At 30.3% G+C, this 21538-nt stretch overlaps 1 protein-coding gene across 1 annotated transcript; it reads right to left on the reverse strand.

Annotated features, from left to right (window-relative positions):
- Positions 1-1378: 1378 nt before the first annotated feature.
- Positions 1379-3534, reverse strand: LOC139850724 (heat shock cognate 70 kDa protein-like). Its single transcript, XM_071840294.1, has 4 exons — positions 3315-3534; positions 2133-3169; positions 1719-1988; positions 1379-1423 (listed from the first exon to the last, which is right to left on the reverse strand). Exons 1-4 carry the CDS (start codon positions 3532-3534, stop codon positions 1379-1381), a joined length of 1572 nt encoding a protein of 523 aa, XP_071696395.1.
- Positions 3535-21538: the final 18004 nt, after the last annotated feature.

Raw genomic sequence — 21538 nt, forward strand, 5'->3', positions numbered from 1 at the left:
CCAACAGTTTATTAGTTGAGTTCTAACGTTTTTATGGCTTTCTCGATTATATTTTGGAGTTTCATTTTTTAATAAAGTTTTTCTGAGTAGTTATAAAACTTTTGTAGTTTGTTGCAAAAAAATAAGTTACTCCGTAGGTTGGAGAACTCGGATCTTGAGATATCTCGTTTTGACATTTTTGGGGAGATCTCGTCATCTTGGAAAGTTAAATCTCGGACGTTAACTTTTAGTTTTTTATAATATAAAAATAAGATATATAAATTAATATATGTATATTAATATACATTTTTACGAGATTTAGCGAGAAAATTCGAGAAATTGTGACTGACCAAGTTTGACCCCGTTGACCGTGAAATCTCGGGAGATGCAAATCTCGTCTCGGCTGTCTTTCAAAAATGAGATCTCGGGGAGAAATAGGAATACAATGTATCGGATATGGATCGGTGATAACGTATCTGTATTCATTTACTTTTTGTTTATCCATATCTATATCTATTTGATTTCAGTTAATCTATTTATATCCAGTAGATTGAAAGATTGAACAGTGTAATGAATATCCATTGAATATTTAAAAAAGTGTTTTAATATTCATTGTTTATGCCCTTCATTATATTTTTTGTTATAAGATTTCATGTAATATCAAGAGCGTAATAAGTTAGTTCAATTTACACGAAGGTTGATTATTTAAAAATAAAAATATATAGATTTCATTATTCTTGTGCAATGTACTCTGTGTCTGCTATGTTGTTTATGCCCTTCATTGTATTAATGAAGACATCACCAAATGGACCAAGAAGCCACTTAATTTTTTTATTACAAAATCTATTACATATAGTATGGATAAAACTGTGTAAACGACACCATGAGTTAAACTTAAAACGACCATAAATCAGGTATCGATTAGTATATATGAATCATTATGTAGACATGTTATTTTGTGACACCGATATTTAAGAATTTTGGATTTGCTTTTGCTGAGTACGTAAGTTGAGCACACCACAATTAACTGTCCGCGAATTATGTCTTTACTCTTTACATAGTCATTTGACGATCAAGGGTTCTTAAAATATACTCAAGTACTCCATAGTATTTATGACTCTTTAACTAGAGTGATTCAATAATAATAAAACTAATTAAAGTTAAATAAACGTGTTCAATTCCTTTTGAACCACATTGTTGTTGGTAACCAAATGGTTTTCGTGGAGTAGCAGCACCAGCACGCATAGGCCGAATAATTAAGTTCCATTCATTATTTCAGACCGAGTCCTCTCACTCTCATCGCCATACCTAACAAAACCATAACATTTGGAGCATGCTGAATTGTCATCGATGACTACTTTAGCCGCTTTCACATATAGATTATGTATTAGAAAACGTTTCATGCAATTAATAAAGTAGTATCAGTCACATATGCAGCTAAGTCCTGCAAATATCGAAAGATCAGAACCATTTTTTGAACAAAATGGGAACTTTAGTTGAATTACATAAATTCCTAAATGCTATTATTACTCATGGAACTTTATTAAGTACAGTTCTTTTCAATACTCGGATTAATCCAAGTTTCAATTTAAAAAGTCAAACAAGAAACATTGAAAATACATTACAACTAGAAATATCACCGATGATTTATTACCATACAAGGATTAACCAAGTCTTTAGACTTAATCTTGAGCAAATATAGAAACACTCATACTTTTTTTATAACCAGTAGGTTTCACCTCACCTAAGACATTTAGAATACCACTCGCATCTATGTTAAAGCAAACCGCGACTTCTACTTCACGCGCAGGGGCTGCTGGAATTCCACCTATATGTAATGAACCAAGATAGAGGTTTTCTTTAGTTTCGGTGCTCTCTCCCACAAATAAAACAATTTCCACAGTTTCTTGGTTGTCATATACTGTAAGAACTATATGCTCCTTAAGAGTCGGTATAGGTGTATTTTTAGGGATCATAACAACCATATCATTAATTACACGTGCACCACTCTTATCCTTCACACAACTCCTCACGCCAATAGATAGAGGGGTCACATCTAACACTATCAACTCCTTAGCAGGCGGTATAGGTGTGCTTTTAGGGATCATAACAACCTTATCATTTACATATTGTATGCCACTCTTATCCATAACATGACAAGTCTTGATGCCAAGACATAGAGGGGTCACATGATCTAACATTATCAACTCCTGCACTTTTTCGTTCCCAGTACCTCTTAAGTTTGCAGCCAACACTGCTGCACCATATGCGACAGCTTCATCTGCATTTATGCTCTTGCAAAGAGGCTTTCCGTCAAAGAATTCGGTTAGCATTTGTTGTATCTTTGGGATTCGGGTTGACCCCCCAACAATTACCACATCGTCGACATCATTCTTGTGCACATCCCCATCTCTCAAACACTTTTCTACATGCTCAATGCACTTCAAGAAGAAATGGGCATTTAGCTCTTCAAATTTTGCCCGCGTTATTTTCATCGAAAAATCAATTCCTTCAAAAAAGGAATCAATTTCAATTGATGTTCGAGTTGTTGATGATAGATCCCTTTTTGCTTTCTCACAAGCGATTTTCATCCTCATTCTTGCTTTTGCGTTCTTACTCATGTCCTTGCTTTCTTTCTTCTTAAATTCTTGAACACAGTGATTGACCATCACCTCATCAAAATCTTCACCACCTAAACGAGTGTCACCACCCACCGCTTTGACAGTAATCATGCCAGCCTTGCTGATATTGAGAAGAGATACGTCAAATGTTCCTCCACCTAGATCAAAGATGAGTACATTTTTCACATCGGGACGATGTATATCACCACTGTTATCTAAACCATACGCAATAGCTGCTGATGTAGGTTCATTAATCAAGCACATGACATTAAGGCCTGCCAATGCTCCGGCATACTTTGTTGCTTGTCGTTGCTTGTCACTAAAATATGCAGGAACCGTTATCACTGCATCTGTAACTTTGGTTCCTATATACGCTTCAGCAGCTTCTTTCAGATTTTCTATAATCTTTGAAGATATTTCTTCAGGTGAAAATATATAATCTATCCACTCGTGTTCAAATACCATCATTGGCTTATCCCCAAAACCTTCAATTACCTTAAAAGGCAGCGACTTAATGTATGCCTGCACTCTACTATCACTGAATCTGCTTCCTATCAAACGTTTAGCATCTGAAAATCAAAAGATGGGGTGCTAAATTAAGGGTAATACGACTATACGAGGGTTCCGTTCTGTATCTTATATTCTTATCTTACAAATAATTATATTTATAGTAAACATGAAAGCAGCTGATCAAAGGAAAACAAATTTACTTACCAAACATTGTGTTTTTAGGATTTCTGGTGATTTGATTTTTTGCAGCCTCGCCTACTAAGAGGTCTGTGCCATCCCACGCAACGCACGATGGTGTAATCTTGTTACCTTGCTCATTAGGAACTATCTCAACACGATTGTGCTTACTAAACCATGCCGCTACACACGAATATGTTGTTCCAAGATCAATACCAATTGCAGTTCCTTCAACTCTTTTGGACATCTTCATATACGTACAACAAAATAAAAAAAAATAAAAAACGTAATAAATCTTAGTAACCTGACCAGAACTTTCAGTGACGAACGATTTAATTATCGAATTCAATTAAACTAAATAAGGGGGTGACGATGATATATTTTTATAGGTTCATGACCGAAAGATCTGGCCGGTGGGGTCCGTGGGGGTTAATATGGTCGTAATCCTTGGGTAACTCGTTCTTTTATGCACATAATATTAATTATTAAATAGTAATCATGCAGATTCAGCCCCTGCAATTTATGTTATATTTTTTAGTCACCCTTGAACTAATTGTTATCGTAAGGGTGTTGCTTGTTTTCAAACAGGGTTTTTGTCAACTCTAATATGTATGGAACCTTTACATACATACATACATAACCTTGAACTAATTGTTATTGGATCCATCGAACGTGGTTTTCACTTAGCTTTACAAGATCAGTTGTTTTGACTCGACCCGTTACCTAACTATATAGTTTAATAATGTTTTCCTATATCAATATTAAATCAAATGAAAATTCAATAATAATAATAATAATGATAATGATAATTCCCGTATATAAGTTGATAAAAATAGAATTTTTTTTGAAAATGATTTTTTTAGAGTAATTATAGAAATGGTTTTTCAAATGAAATAATTACAGAAATAGAAAAACCGAACATTGAAACGCCGGTTTAGGGATGACAATGGATCGGATATGGATCGGGCGGTCTCATATTCACATCCATATCCATTTAATTTTTTAAACCCATATCCATATCCATATCCATATCCATATCCATATCCATATCCATTTAAATATAAATCATCCATCCATATTCATATCCGTTGGATTAAGCGGGTTAATGGATATCCGTTGGATGTTAAGTTTTTATAAAGATATTCTTATTTTGTAATGAAATTATCAAAGGATATTTAACAAATCTATGTAATATATGTAAGATATGTGAATTTAATACTAGTTATATAGTTATATCTTCATAATTTATATTATTGATAACATTTTAATAGTTTATAGTCTACATGTACAAGGATATGTAAATATATATGCATATATTAAAACAAATATGTATATATTTATGAAATGCCCCGTTCATATCGATTACAAACGATTCACAATAGTTGATTACATCGCGAGGTACTTGACCTCTATATGTTACATTTTACAAACATTGCATTCGTTTTTGAAAAGACAATCTTTCATTACATCGAAAGTTGACGGCATGCATACTATTTCATAATATATCCAACTATACTTGACTTAATAATAATCTTGATGAACTCAATGACTCGAATGCAACGTCTTTTGAAATATGTCATGAATGACTCCAAGTAATATCTCTAATATGAGCAAATGCACAGCGGAAGATTTCTTTCATACCTAAGAATAAACATGCTTTCAAGTGTCAACCAAAAGGTTGGTGAGTTCATAAGTTTATCATAAAACAATAAAATTCATCATTTTGATAGACCACAAGATTTAAATGACGCATGGTACAAATGAGCCCGAATCCTATACCCACATGTAATGTACATGCGATATCTTTTAAATACGGTACACATTTCTCGTGTACGAAATCCTTTATCATAAATCTTATTAACCGTACACATATCTCGTGCACAAAAATAACATACACATAACCTGTGTATAAAATCATTCTCTCGATACATAACATTCACTTTTCATTTCTTTCATAGCTTGGATTGGTAACCGACCTTAACATATAATGCGCATAATAATATCCCCAAAACATAACATCTCGTCTGTATAATAATCATATAAACTTCGAAGTACTAAACACCACGCCCACTAGCTCTTCCGTCTAGTGAATATTCTGGGTGGGGGTGTTAAACCCGGTAGCTACCTTTAGGATTCGCGTGAATTAGGGCCATACCCGATTATAATTCTTAGGTTACCAAGCAATAATAATCAGGGGAAAATATTCACAACAATTAGTGGCAATTATCATGTCCACATAATTCAATAATAATCCACAGAACTTCTGTCTGCATAATAATTCATTCGAGGAATGTTTTGCTTGTGTCTATCTCGTCAAACATTTATAAAAGTATTTCATGTATTCGCAGTTCAACAATATATTTTAAAAGCATTTAATAAAGCAGTTATAAAAACAGCGCATGTATTCTCAGTTCCAAAAATGTAAAGAGTAAAAAGGGAATCAAATGAACTCACCATACTGTATTTTGTAGTAAAAATACATACGATTATATTGAACAATGCAGGGTTTGCCTTGGATTCACGAACCTATATCATTTGTATATTTATTAATACATATAATCGTATTCGAACAAATTTATATATATTATTATTAATAATATACTTGTTATATTTCATGTTATTTAGATCATTTTAATATATTTAATTTATATATTTTATATAGTTAATATTTATCATTATTTATATTATAAAAATATATATAAGGTTTTATATATGATTACAATATATATTTGTGTATTAACTGATACATTTTATATATATAATTTAATAATTATCATTTTAATAATAACAATATAATGATAAGTAATATTGATATTATTGTAATGTATTGTTGTATAAAATATCTATTTGTAGTAATACTAGTATTGACAAGAAAAATAATAATAATGATAATGATAATAATAATAGTAATAATATTAGTAGTAATAGTATCTATTTTAATGTAAATGGTAATCTTAATAAAAATGCTAATTTTGATAATTTTAATTAAAATGATACTTTTAGTAAAATGATAATAATATCAGTGCTGATAATACATATCAGATTTATCATAAGCTTCGTATAATTTCTAAACTTATAACTACAGTTTCTATAACTTAAATTCGTAATCGTATTCATAATTGTACCTATATTCAAATAATTATGACCATTTTTCATAAGTTTTATCGTATCACTTTTATTATTAAATTTGTAACATGAATGTTGTTAATATGTTCATAATCACCTTAATGACGATAATCATAATATTACAATAATAATAATAATAATAATAATAATAATAATAATAATAATAATAATAATAATAATAATAATAATAATAATAATAATAATAATAATAATAATAATAATAATAATAATAATAATAATAATAATAATAATAATAATAATACTAATACTAGTAATAATAATAATACTATAGTAATAATAATAATGATAATAATACTTAATGATAATATTAGTAATAACAATAATGATAATACTATTAATTAGATAAATGATAATAATAATAATTATACTTTAAATTCTTAAAAACTAATAACACTTATCTTGATAATAACCATAATCAATAATAATGGTAATAACAATAATAATAATAATAAAAGTAATAATAAAATTGATTACTACCTTAGAGTCTCAAAAAGATAACAAATCGTCGAAGCCAGGACTCGAACCCGCGACCTCCCGCTCCCTCGCATACAACTCCAACCATCCCTCTATTGCTCTATATCTGTTTTATACCCCGTATTTATTTATTTAACCCAATTTGTCTGTGTTCTATCTTCTTCTCCTTCAATACATTCGATCGATTAACATAACAGTAAGTATCAAGAATTTTGGTTAAGGCTTATAATATATAAAAGAAGTAACTCGTTTTAATAATTTGGGATTAACAGTTTGAAAAACAAAAAAAAAAAATTTGTAGAAAAAACGCTGTAACAGCAAGAATGATATCGACCATGAACTCGAATCCCAAACTTGAATCCTAGTTCATTTTGGATAAAATTTATAACATAAAAGAAGTTGTAGATGCTTCCTAGAAACTATCTGAACCTTCAATTCAACTTAAAACATCAAGAAAAAATCGAATTTCTCTATGAATGTTTTGGTTGACTTTTTCATATGAAATTTGACTTCGAAAATTTGAACTTGTTATGGAAAATTGGAACCTGCAACTTTGCAGTTAGTTTAAACAACATCTTTCTAACAATACTGAATTTACACATTTTGGCAATTCGTTCGAAATCGATATATGACAAAAAAAAATAAGAACAGAGGAAACGGCCTGGAACTTTTAATTATATTCTGTTTTTAATTTGATTTGCTGTAGTGGCTTAATAAAGAGTGACTAAATACATATTGTAGCTACTATAATTGATCTTAACTGCTGAGTGAAATCGATGTGCAATCAAAAGCAGATATGAAGGACAGAAAGCAGATATGAAGGACAGGGAATAAGATAAAAAGAAATAAAGAAATAAAAAGGAGATACTGATCGATAACTGCTTTTGGCTACACCTGTTTTAGATTCGAATATTGGTACAGAATTTGGAAGCAAGAATCAATTTAAAAAAAATGTGATGGTGAGATGTAACTGCATCCGTGATATAATTCTGTGTTTGTATTTATATAAAATCAGTTTTTCTGCTTATAATTTTTGTGTTTATAATTTATATAGTCTGTGATGTGTGCGAACGTAACCTTTATTTATGAACGGATTTGAGTTGTTTTGTTACACGAATTGATTTATTGTATATGTGGTATTTTATAGATTTTAGGTTGATTTCACACATATATATAGGCAACTAGTCCTATCCGTGTAGTTTAGTTTGTTGGTAAATCCGATTCGTTCCACAGGGAGATGGAGTGTTTAATGGTTTTTAATAGTCTTTGATGTCAAACTTAATTAAAGGAGGTTTTGGATTAGGCATTTATAGTAACAGTAAAAGAAAATAACTAAAACTAATTTACTAAATAAAATTACAAGTTTACAAAAATTAACTTAAAAAGGAACTAAATGAAATTATACTAATTATGATGCGACAGTTATATTACTAGATGATAATTAATAAAATAGTAATTTTTAATAAAACTATATGTTTAGAATTTTGTTTTAAGCAAAAAATTATATAAACTTAATTAATTTAACTAAAATGCATTTTTAATAAAACTAATACAAATTAAAAGGAATTTAATTAATTTACTAATTATAAACTAATTACAATTTATAAACCTATAATGATTAATGCTAATTTTAGGATTAAAACATGTATTTTTGTATTTTATACTTAATTAAAACTGATTATATAATAAATAACCTAATTATAATAATTAAATAACTAATAACCTAAATTATAAATAATTAATTAATCAAAACCCTAATTTTTACCCTAGCTGGTACTGTAGCCGCGTCAAGGCCTACACGATTCGTGTAGGAGTACACGATTCGTGTAAGGTTTAAATTATGGGACAGATTACTGTTTCGAAAATTAGTTATTTTTATGTATTTTTATATATTTTAAACTTGAAATTCGTAAATAATAAAGATAAAACTTTTATAAGAAGTAAAAATAAGATAAATGGGAAGTGTTTACTTAATTGTGTCACCCCTAGATCCATGGATTGTTTTAAGTTTTACGCCCTACTAAAATGTTCTAGTATCAAACTTTACATTTTTCTCTCGAATAAATATAAAGTTACAACTTAACTAAATAAAATCTAATTTTCATCGGATTCTTCTTAGAAAGCTACTATTCCCTAAGTATTTAAATTGAGACCTAGCCTAGTTTTGACCTTCGCCCATACCCAAATTATAACGGTCTCCCTTTTTATAATTTCACCTTCACATAATTTATTGATATCACCCAAACCACCGAAGTTTATTTCTAAATTGGTGTCAATAACTTATCCATAAATTCGTCTAGATCATTTTTAATGTTGAAGCTTAATTTGTGTAAATAAAAACAACTTTCGTTATTTAAATTTACTAAATTAAGTGGCAAGGGTTAAATACCTAATTACATAAAAATGGTTCTTTTAACTAGGCTCAATATTAAAAATACTAAAGTTACATTTTAACTTTACTAATGGTAACAATCCATTTCACTAGGGGCTCTACATTTAAGCAAACACTAGAGAAATTTAGCTATCCATTACACTAGGGGAGACATAAAAATATATATATATGCAAACATAATAACAACGCTAATTTTAACAGAGTAAACTTACTAATATATCTTCACTTGCATTAACTTCAAATGGTAGAAAAAATTACAATAATAACACCCCTTTCACGCGTACAATAACACCCTTTTTCACGAACAATACCCCCTTAATAACTGAAACTATTTTTACAGCGTAATAAAATTAACAATAATATTAACTATAGTAATTGAAATATAAATTTGTGTTGTAATCTCTGTGTATCTGTATCTCTGAACGTATCCATATTTATAACCTTCAAGTAGTTGTTGAAATCTTCAATTGGACTCTTTGCTGTACACAATTCAGAAAAAGTATTGTTTTAAAATTAAAAAGCTAGCCACCCTTCTCGAAACTGGAACAGTATTTCGGCCTAACATTACACGAATCGTGTATGGTCACACGATTCGTGTAAGACCAGTTACATTACACGATTCGTGTAATGGTACACGATTCGTGTAAGAGTAAATTTCAGTTTTCTTGATTTTTTGTTCTTCAGTCGTTCTATGTTGATCTCGTGTTGACGTGTACTGTCTTGGTATTATACATTTGAACTCTTTTCTTCATCAATCTTGTACTTTCATTCAGATAAACGTTTCTTGATATAAATCTGGTTAAAACTATCGTTTTATCGTCGAATCTTCAAATAGCAAGCTTTTATCCACTTTTGTCGTTTTTCTCGTGAAATGCGCATTGAATGTCTTTGTAGAAGATAAAAACCTATGAAATATGAGTGATATTGCGTCGAATAATATGTATGTTTAGAGCAATATCAAAATACCCCACACTAGAACGTTGCTTGTCCTCAAGCAATTACATCTTTTAACAGAGTTAGAACATTATATATTACACAACACACACTACACGAAATGAAACACACGCTATATGAAATTTATTACACAACACAGTATTTATTGAATCACACACACACCACACGAAATGAAATTCTGACAACAGAAACAAACATGAAACTCGTGATTAGTGTTTTAAAAATTTGGATCCTTAGGGAAAATTGGACCTTGTGAAAACGTTTTATGATTTTATAAAATGTCATGCTAGTTTTTACACTAGACACGTTTTCCGGTTTTAACCTCAAATTCCGGTTGAGGGTAACTGAAAACCGAAGTCTCAGTCGGCGATTAGCAAGCTATTCGCCCCCATGATTGTAGTATCATGGAACTTGAAGCCAAATGTCCAAAAATAGTTTTACACAAATATAATTCATAAAATAGCATAAGTTTTAGAACAAAATTATATCGTGTCCAAATATCATCGGTGAACCATGAGTTTGCACACCTCAATTTGTTATGGCATATGTATGTTGACCGCGGTCAAACATAGATGCAGTTGATCTTTACGGAGATCATCCATCTGGGGATTAGATTCATTAGTCTTAAAAGCTAATTTGCAATGTGCCCCCCCATTGTACGAGACAGATCCATCTCATGGTTAGGATAAGTCTGACCACCAAAAACCCTGTTTGATGCTGAGGTTAGGTGGATTTCCAGCCGATTTTAGGGATGACTTTTCAAGATTTTTCGTCAACCTACAGCTGTTCTGGACTACATCTTCTAACATAAGTTAGCAAGTGTGTCAATTCGGAAGACTTTACTTCCTTACGGGATGGATTTGATTCATCCTCTATTACTCGTGATAATGGAATATTCAGGTTTATACATTCTGTAGCAATGATATCTGCAATAAACTTCAAAGAAACATGTGATAAATGGTTCTTAACATAAGGATTTATAAATTCTTGTTATAAATTTTTTTTTTCTTTTTCTAGGTTTTAAACAAATAAACTTATGTATTTTTAATGTATGGAGACAACAATTTCGGTTTTTACACCTGATCTTTAATTGCTCGTAGTTACCTTAAAAATTGATTAGATACATTTGTTTAAAAATTTTCAAATTTTCATAAAAACCAATAACTTATTAGTTCTCGAGAATTTATATATTCCCACCCCACACTTAAGATTATGTAATGCCCTCATTACATAAAATCAGATAATAATGTATAAATTTGAGAGGACAAAAAGTGTAGAGTATTTGGAACTTCCTTTGTTAACCGATTTGGATTTTCAAATTGTTTTACCTATGATCATATCCAATGTTTGTATCACAATGTAATTTGATGTTTCGTTTCGTCTAATTGCATTTTCGTCTGTACCTGTCAAAACCATGTTAAAAACACACAAAATATGGGGTTTTAATTCAATCGTACAACACATTTTTTTACCCCACACTATATTTTCTTGCTAATATATAAAAAAATAAAAACATAATAAGTTTCAATACACACCAAAAAATTATGTTATTACAAACTAAAATTTTTTTTTTTTTACTTTTTTCATTTTATATTTTTTTTATATAACTTATAATCAATTAAATTTAAAATATCTTTTATAAATTTATATTTGTAACGGAAATTCGGTTGTTATACCTGATCTTAATCCGTTTATAAATTTTTAAATTCAATTTATAAAATTCAATTCATTAAAAGTTAAAGTTTTAATGTTTTTCGAAAACAAATTTAAAATAAAATAAAAACACTCTATTTTTGTGTTAAAAAGATTAACATTTTTAAATTTTAAAACAAGTATATGAAGAATACAAATAAAAAGGAATTTAAAATAAAAACGAGACACACGAATGGGACTATTTACAATGTGTGAAGTTTATTAGCGAGTCGTTCACGCGACTCCATCCCAATTTTAACTAACGTCGGGGTGATAAACATCACCCTTCTTTACTCCAATAGAACCATTACCGCAACCATTCTCGCCATTAATTTTTGACAATAACCAAGAGTCCGAAAATCTTGACTCTTTAACTAAATTTTTTAACTTATCTTTCTCAAATTTTGATAAGTTTGACACCAATCTCTCTCTCAAAGGTTCATCTTTTTTCGACATAGCATTTCTAACCCTACCATATAACTTCTTCATGGTTTTCTCAACAACATTATCATTGGGCGGTTTACTATCTAGTTTCTCCTCATCACCCTCCCCACACTTAGCTTGTTGACTAATGGGTTTGACATTGTCAACAATATTCACTGAAACTATCGGTGTGGGTGGTGGGTTCATACTAAACTCAGTTTGATAGGTTGCACTCTTGCCTCTATCCTTCAAAACTAGTTTTCCTGTTTTCCAATCTGTTAAAGCACATGCAGTTGCTAAGAATGGTCTACCTAAAATAATAGGTACAAACTTATCTTCCTTCATGTCTACAACTACAAAGTCAGCTAGAAACTCAAGTTCACCTGTTTTTACTACTAAGTTTTCAGCAATCCCTATAGGTTTATTAACCGACTGATCAATGAATCTAATGCCTGAATTGGTGGGTTTAAGTTCACCTAAGTTCAAATGCGAGTAAATGGAATAAGGCATGAGATTTATACTTGCACCTGAGTCAGCTAATGATCTAAGAATTTCAGATTCATTAAGCTTACAAGGTACTATGAACGGTCCAGGATCACCTAACTTAGGTGGCAATTCATTCTTTTTCACAATAGCAGCACATTCTGCTTTAAGAAACGCAGATGATGCCTGCTCACACACTCCTTCTTTTGCCATCAAATCATTCAAGAATTTCCCATAGTTTGGCATACCTGCAACAACATCAACCAAAGGTACATTTACACAAATATTATCCGTATTTAAAGGCTTACAATGATTCTCCTTTGGTTTTTTGGATAAAAGTACATGCGGGTATGGAATGGGTTCTTTATAGTCTTCCACTTTAGGTGCTTGCTTCACCGTATCTTTAACTTCTTCCTTGATCACCTTCAAATCATCATCAACCCTAAATTCGGAAGGCTTGGTGGTTTCTATTTTCTGCACTTCTGCATGATTTCCCGACATCAGCCTCATCAAATAATCAGCATACTCGGGAGTTATGTCACCAACTCGGATCTCTTCATTTTCACATGTTATACTTTTCATACTTTCAACTCGGGTACCATCAATCTCTTGATAAGGAGTGTAATCTGCCAAATTGGATAAATCAGAAAATATAAACTCATCACATTCTTCATCATCATCTTCACACCCAAGAGTAAAAATAGGACTATGCTCCGGTGTTTTGAAACTTGCTTCATCCTCACAGAAACTATAAATAGCATTCACTTGTGAATATGCTGGAGCTTGAGGATCCTTCTTCTTTAGTATAACCGGAGGATTACTTGCAATTGGTGGTCTCTCTGCTAGTAACTGTGAGATCCTTCCAACATCTCTTTCTAAAATCTGAATCGTGGCTTGTTGATTTCGAATTTGCTGAGTTTGGAGCTCTGCATTTTGCTCATGCTTAACCATAAAATCTCTTAAGAGATCTTCTAAACCAGATTTCCTCTCGGGTTGAGGTTGCATAATTGCTAATGGTTGTGGTTGCATAAGTGCTAGTGGTTGTGGTTGATTTTGTTGGAAATTATTTTGGTAATTTTTTTGAGGTTGATTTCGGTTATTATAACCTGGTGGTGGATTTCTTTGATTTTGATTTGGAAAATTCCGATTGTTTTGGTAACCTGGATTTCCTCCTTGATAGTTATTGTTATTTTGATAATTATTATTATTATTTGAAGGTCCTCCTACTTGATAGCTGTTTATAGGAGGATATTTTCGGTTGTTTGCTTCTATAGCTGGAAAATCACTGAAGTTCATTTCACCTTTTCGTAAGTATCCTAAGAAATTTGCTTGTTCTTCCATTGTACTTTGATCACAATCTCTAGTAAGATGGGGACCTTGGCACAGTTCACATCCTACTCTGATAGCATGCATTTCCTTGGTTACTTTCTCGATTTGCCTTGCTTGATTTGCTATTTGAACTTTTAAAGAAGCAATTTCATCATTGCTTTCAATACTAGCAACATTTGATGATCTAGAAAATTCTATTTCTTGATGCCAATTATGAGAATGGGAAGCTAAATCAGCAATGATTGTGTGAGCGTCTTCAGGTGTTTTCTTCATGATCGAACCTCCAGCTGCAACATCTATATCTTTTCTAGTTGTCACATTGACTCCTTTATAGAATATTTGGACCTTTTGGAATGTATTCAACCCGTGTTGAGGACATATTCGAAGCATTTTATTGAATCGGGTCCAAGCTTCATAAAGTGTTTCATTAGGCTTTTGTTTAAAGTGATTTATGTCACTTTGTAATTTTGCTGCTTTTGAAGCAGGAAAGAATTCTGACAAAAATTTATCCATCATATCATTCCAGTTTTCAATATAACCTTCTGGTAATGAGTCTAGCCAATCTCTAGCTTCATCTTTTAATGACCATGGAAAGATTTTTAAACATGCAACATCATCGGAGACATCCTTAATTTTGAATAGTTTGCAAATGCTTACAAACTTACGAAGATGCTCGTTAGCATCCTCGTTTGGAGCTCCACCGAATTGGCATGTATTAGTTACCATGTGTAAAAATTGACCTTTTATTTCAAAGCCATCAGTCATCGGGGGTTGGATGATTGCGTGGCCTTGACCTTTTCTTGTGGCCTTCATTAATGCTTCCATTGTTAGGTTTGTCTCAGTCATTTTATCTTCTTCTTTAATAATTGGCTCTATGATTGGTTGAATTATAGGTTCAGAGTCGGATTCTAAGGAAAGTGACTCTAAATTTTTAGCAAGAGTATCTACGCCTTGAGCTCTTAAGCGTTCGTGAAGTTTTCTTTCGGGTTCAGGATGTGAAGGAGTTAATTCAGCATTGGAGGAACGTAAGTTCATACATTAATTTCTATTATGAGATCACTTCACTAAAGGTTTATCTAGGGTTACCTATTTGTTTCTCTTTTTTTAGTGTTTTTCGGTGTTTTAAAATTACTAGTACTTCCTATTTCTTTTTGTTGTTTTTGTCCTTTATTAATTCTTTGAGGTTCCGGATTAAGTTTAATGAGTTTAAGATTGAACGGATCATACAATTTGGGAAATTGTACAAAGAACTAAAGGATTTATTCAAAAACTTTGAACTTTCTTGGAAATGAATTTCCTCGAGAGGATCGAATAACATAAAAACAATGATAAAAACCCTTAAACAACAGATTTTCCTTCTGATTTTTGCCCACGTTTTGAATAGCCAAAAGATGCAGCAGAGGGGCAGGATCCTTCAAAGACCAATAAAATTGGTGATCCAACAACCCGGTCCACGTACAAATCCAACTACTACTACGAATCAGAAAAATTATCTATTTATTTAACTGCCAATTCCCCGGCAGCGGCGCCAAAAAGTTGATGTGTGCGAACGTAACCTTTATTTATGAACGGATTTGAGTTGTTTTGTTACACGAATTGATTTATTGTATATGTGGTATTTTATAGATTTTAGGTTGATTTCACACATATATATAGGCAACTAGTCCTATCCGTGTAGTTTAGTTTGTTGGTAAATCCGATTCGTTCCACAGGGAGATGGAGTGTTTAATGGTTTTTAATAGTCTTTGATGTCAAACTTAATTAAAGGAGGTTTTGGATTAGGCATTTATAGTAACAGTAAAAGAAAATAACTAAAACTAATTTACTAAATAAAATTACAAGTTTACAAAAATTAACTTAAAAAGGAACTAAATGAAATTATACTAATTATGATGCGACAGTTATATTACTAGATGATAATTAATAAAATAGTAATTTTTAATAAAACTATATGTTTAGAATTTTGTTTTAAGCAAAAAATTATATAAACTTAATTAATTTAACTAAAATGCATTTTTAATAAAACTAATACAAATTAAAAGGAATTTAATTAATTTACTAATTATAAACTAATTACAATTTATAAACCTATAATGATTAATGCTAATTTTAGGATTAAAACATGTATTTTTGTATTTTATACTTAATTAAAACTGATTATATAATAAATAACCTAATTATAATAATTAAATAACTAATAACCTAAATTATAAATAATTAATTAATCAAAACCCTAATTTTTACCCTAGCTGGTACTGTAGCCGCGTCAAGGCCTACACGATTCGTGTAGGAGTACACGATTCGTGTAAGGTTTAAATTATGGGACAGATTACTGTTTCGAAAATTAGTTATTTTTATGTATTTTTATATATTTTAAACTTGAAATTCGTAAATAATAAAGATAAAACTTTTATAAGAAGTAAAAATAAGATAAATGGGAAGTGTTTACTTAATTGTGTCACCCCTAGATCCATGGATTGTTTTAAGTTTTACGCCCTACTAAAATGTTCTAGTATCAAACTTTACATTTTTCTCTCGAATAAATATAAAGTTACAACTTAACTAAATAAAATCTAATTTTCATCGGATTCTTCTTAGAAAGCTACTATTCCCTAAGTATTTAAATTGAGACCTAGCCTAGTTTTGACCTTCGCCCATACCCAAATTATAACGGTCTCCCTTTTTATAATTTCACCTTCACATAATTTATTGATATCACCCAAACCACCGAAGTTTATTTCTAAATTGGTGTCAATAACTTATCCATAAATTCGTCTAGATCATTTTTAATGTTGAAGCTTAATTTGTGTAAATAAAAACAACTTTCGTTATTTAAATTTACTAAATTAAGTGGCAAGGGTTAAATACCTAATTACATAAAAATGGTTCTTTTAACTAGGCTCAATATTAAAAATACTAAAGTTACATTTTAACTTTACTAATGGTAACAATCCATTTCACTAGGGGCTCTACATTTAAGCAAACACTAGAGAAATTTAGCTATCCATTACACTAGGGGAGACATAAAAATATATATATATGCAAACATAATAACAACGCTAATTTTAACAGAGTAAACTTACTAATATATCTTCACTTGCATTAACTTCAAATGGTAGAAAAAATTACAATAATAACACCCCTTTCACGCGTACAATAACACCCTTTTTCACGAACAATACCCCCTTAATAACTGAAACTATTTTTACAGCGTAATAAAATTAACAATAATATTAACTATAGTAATTGAAATATAAATTTGTGTTGTAATCTCTGTGTATCTGTATCTCTGAACGTATCCATATTTATAACCTTCAAGTAGTTGTTGAAATCTTCAATTGGACTCTTTGCTGTACACAATTCAGAAAAAGTATTGTTTTAAAATTAAAAAGCTAGCCACCCTTCTCGAAACTGGAACAGTATTTCGGCCTAACATTACACGAATCGTGTATGGTCACACGATTCGTGTAAGACCAGTTACATTACACGATTCGTGTAATGGTACACGATTCGTGTAAGAGTAAATTTCAGTTTTCTTGATTTTTTGTTCTTCAGTCGTTCTATGTTGATCTCGTGTTGACGTGTACTGTCTTGGTATTATACATTTGAACTCTTTTCTTCATCAATCTTGTACTTTCATTCAGATAAACGTTTCTTGATATAAATCTGGTTAAAACTATCGTTTTATCGTCGAATCTTCAAATAGCAAGCTTTTATCCACTTTTGTCGTTTTTCTCGTGAAATGCGCATTGAATGTCTTTGTAGAAGATAAAAACCTATGAAATATGAGTGATATTGCGTCGAATAATATGTATGTTTAGAGCAATATCAGTCTGTATATATATTTACATATATATACTTGTAATTCATGTATGTTTATGTATATATCTGGATCTGCATTATCATATATCGATATATAAATGTTTTTAGTATATTAATTATATAAGGAAACAAAATAATATTAATTATATAACATTAGTTATTAACTATTAGTTTTATTAATAATAATAAAACCAATAACAATAATAATAACAATAAAGATAGTAGTGATAATAATATCAATAATATTAGTAATACTTGTACATATCAAATTTCAGATATTTTTATATATTTTATATAAAAAATAATAGTATAAATATCAATGTTACTATTAATAGTTATATTGAAAGTGATAATAACATTATTAATATAGTATTTATGTTTTAAATTTGTAATTACATTTGATATTATACTTTATTAATTATGTAATCATTCAATTAATATTTAATATTTATACATTACAATATGTATACTATTTATAATAATCTATTTAATATTGTTGATGATATCGCTTAATAATAATAATACTGATATTTATAATATAATAATTATATTCAACTTGTAATTTAGGTTTAATATATTACCACTTATTATATAATATTTACCGATTATATAGTTTTATTGAATCTTTAATATTTATCAATTATATATGTATATATATCTATTTCGTGAATCGTCGGGAATAGTCAGAGGTTAGCCGAATCCATCTAATTAGTTCAAAAATCTTGAGACTCGGTTTACAGACTTTGCTTATCATATCGATTTCATATCAAGATTGAGTTTAAATTTGGTCGAAAATTTCCGGGTTGTCACAGTACCTACCCGTTAAAGAAATTCCGTCCCGAAATTTGAGTGAGGTTGTCATAGCTATCAATAAAAAATGTTTTCATGACAAATATGAATTGATAAATAAAGTTTTATCATCGCTAAGTATTTGAATAGAATAACTAAATTACTCTGAGCGTATGAGAGAAGCTATCGTAAAAGATTTGAATAGAGATTCGCCTTAGCTTTTGACGTAGTCAGGGTTGAATTTAGGAAAATAAGGTGCGTCTTAACTTTTGACGTTGTCTCGATTGAATTCCGGAATTCAAGGGATTTAAGAAATCTTTGAAATCTAATTAAGATCTGATATTTCGACGAATAAAGAAATTAAGATCTCTTTAATTAAATGCAGTCATCTGCTTCGATTGCTTTGTCGGATATTTCCATTATAAATTAACCTCTTCCGTTTCATTTATTTTCACCACTTCAATACTCAATTTCCAAATTCAAAAGATTGTGAGAATGCTTAATCCAGTTCCGATCCTTGTCCTTATCCTTACTATCGCAACAATCATTCTCCTTTTACAACTTCCACCGGATCAATCTGTTTACTTCTACTATTACCTTGGGGTGATACTATTCTTAATTATACTGTGTCTTTATATTGCTATTCGTATTAATATCCACGGTTTGTAACCTCCGTATTATTATTGGGCTTTATATTTTCTCTTATATTTTGGAGCTCTTTGCCTTTTTATTCTCCTCTCGACTACTAGTAAAGCGGGTAATGGTCCAGAATTCTTAAGTATGGAGTTTCGGATGAACTTAATATTCTAAATAAGAAAGAACGTAATAGCACGATTTGATTTGTCAAATTACCAGAATCACTGAGAATAGAACTATCAAGAATATACTTTCTTGATATGTTAAGAAGTTAAGCAGAATGAAAGAGTTATGTAACATGGCAAATGATGACGTTATGATATGTGAATCATCATGTCTCATTAGAAACTCAGCATGACTTACTGTAATATAATCACGTTGATCAAGTGTCATTATATTATACTAACTCATGCATCAGTTCCCAACACTACTTCAAAACATTCGTATTTTAAACTCGAAAGTTTACAGAATATAGAAACTAATAGTTTCTCATATGATGTAACACTGATAGCTCAAAGAAATAAATGATTTCAGATCAGATTAATTACGAAAATATATTCAGAAATATCGAGGATATTTATAATGAAAGATACGATAATATCTTTGAATATCTAAGATCAGAGGATGATGGAAACTATTGTCTGCAAGGGTTTAGAGTAAGGAGCAAGATATTCACTAAAGACTTCAGCAGGCATTGAATCATTTGGATTCTTTGAAGTCAAACTTATTCTTTGTGATTTGTCCACGGCTTCCTTCATAGTTTCGCATAATCCGATTTTCGGTACTAAATTTTCTATTGAGTGTTTCCAATACTCTATTCTTTATCATCAAACTTTCGACAGTTAAGGTCGTGTACAGTTTTTGCTGCTGTATTCAGCTTTTTCAGAATTTGTGGTATTGATTTGTAAACTGGGTGCTTTTCAGAATTTCAGAATGGAAGATAATAATTCTAAGAGATAAATGTTATATGTTTACATATAACTGTTGATGTAGACATGCTGCGAAATTTCAAAATACTGATTGCTGATTCTCGATATTTGGTACGGCAATTCTCGTTATCAGATGCAGATGAGTAGATGATAGGATTTCAATGAATATAATAACTTTTCATAAAGTCAAAGATTAATGAAGTTGCTGGTAAATTTACTGCTAATGTAGTGAAATATAAACGGTTTTCTGGTATCGATGACGAAAGGTAAACTTATATATCAGGGTTATAATAAGCTAATCCGAGTGAAAAGTCGAAGTTGACTTGCTGGAGCTATGACAAAATTTGCTAATTTGAAAAGAGATTGTAAAATTAGTTTGGGTAATAATAACGCTAAAAGGAATTAGTACAGCTACGTGTTAAACATTTACTCAGTTTTCGAGAATTTTTAAGGTGCATAACTATATGCATAAATCTTTCCTTCCGTAGATGAAGTGCGGTTGGGTCATCCTCTCGATTGAGGTGTTTTCAAGAATCATGAAAGGTTTGAACGCAGATTGTAATCGTCAAGATACAAGTGAGGTTTAAGATGAAATCAAGTGGCAAACTTGAAGAAATGTTTAGTTTCATATGTTATAATAAATATTTTAATTCATTTTAATTATCCAATGTTATTAGTCCACAGTCGATAGTCTACAGTTGACAGTCCAATAATTCATATATAGTTTAATATATAATATTTGAATTAATTAATACGTATCGTGACCCGTGTACATGTCTCAGATTCGATCACAACTCAAACTATATATATTATTATAGAATCAACCTCAACCCTGTATAGCTAACTCCAGCATTACTGCATATAGAGTATCTATAGTTATTCCAAATAATATATATAGATGCGTCGATATGATATGTCAAAACCTTGTATACGTGTCCCGATATTTAAAGTGCGTAAAATAAATACAAAAATTAAATGACGATAAATAAAATTGCGAGAATTAAAATTGCGATAAATAAAATGCGATAAATAAATTGCGATAAATAAATTGCGATAAATAAAAGGTAATACGGAATTAACAATTAGCTAGGAACAGTTAGCGTGGATTCTTAACAAAATTTCTCATAGTTAATTTGTTTGTTTCTAACAAATTTTATTTTGTCCAATGTTTTCTTCATTAT

The sequence above is a fragment of the Rutidosis leptorrhynchoides genome, chromosome 1 (assembly GCF_046630445.1).
Source record: "Rutidosis leptorrhynchoides isolate AG116_Rl617_1_P2 chromosome 1, CSIRO_AGI_Rlap_v1, whole genome shotgun sequence".
Classification (NCBI taxonomy): Eukaryota; Viridiplantae; Streptophyta; class Magnoliopsida; order Asterales; family Asteraceae; genus Rutidosis; species Rutidosis leptorrhynchoides.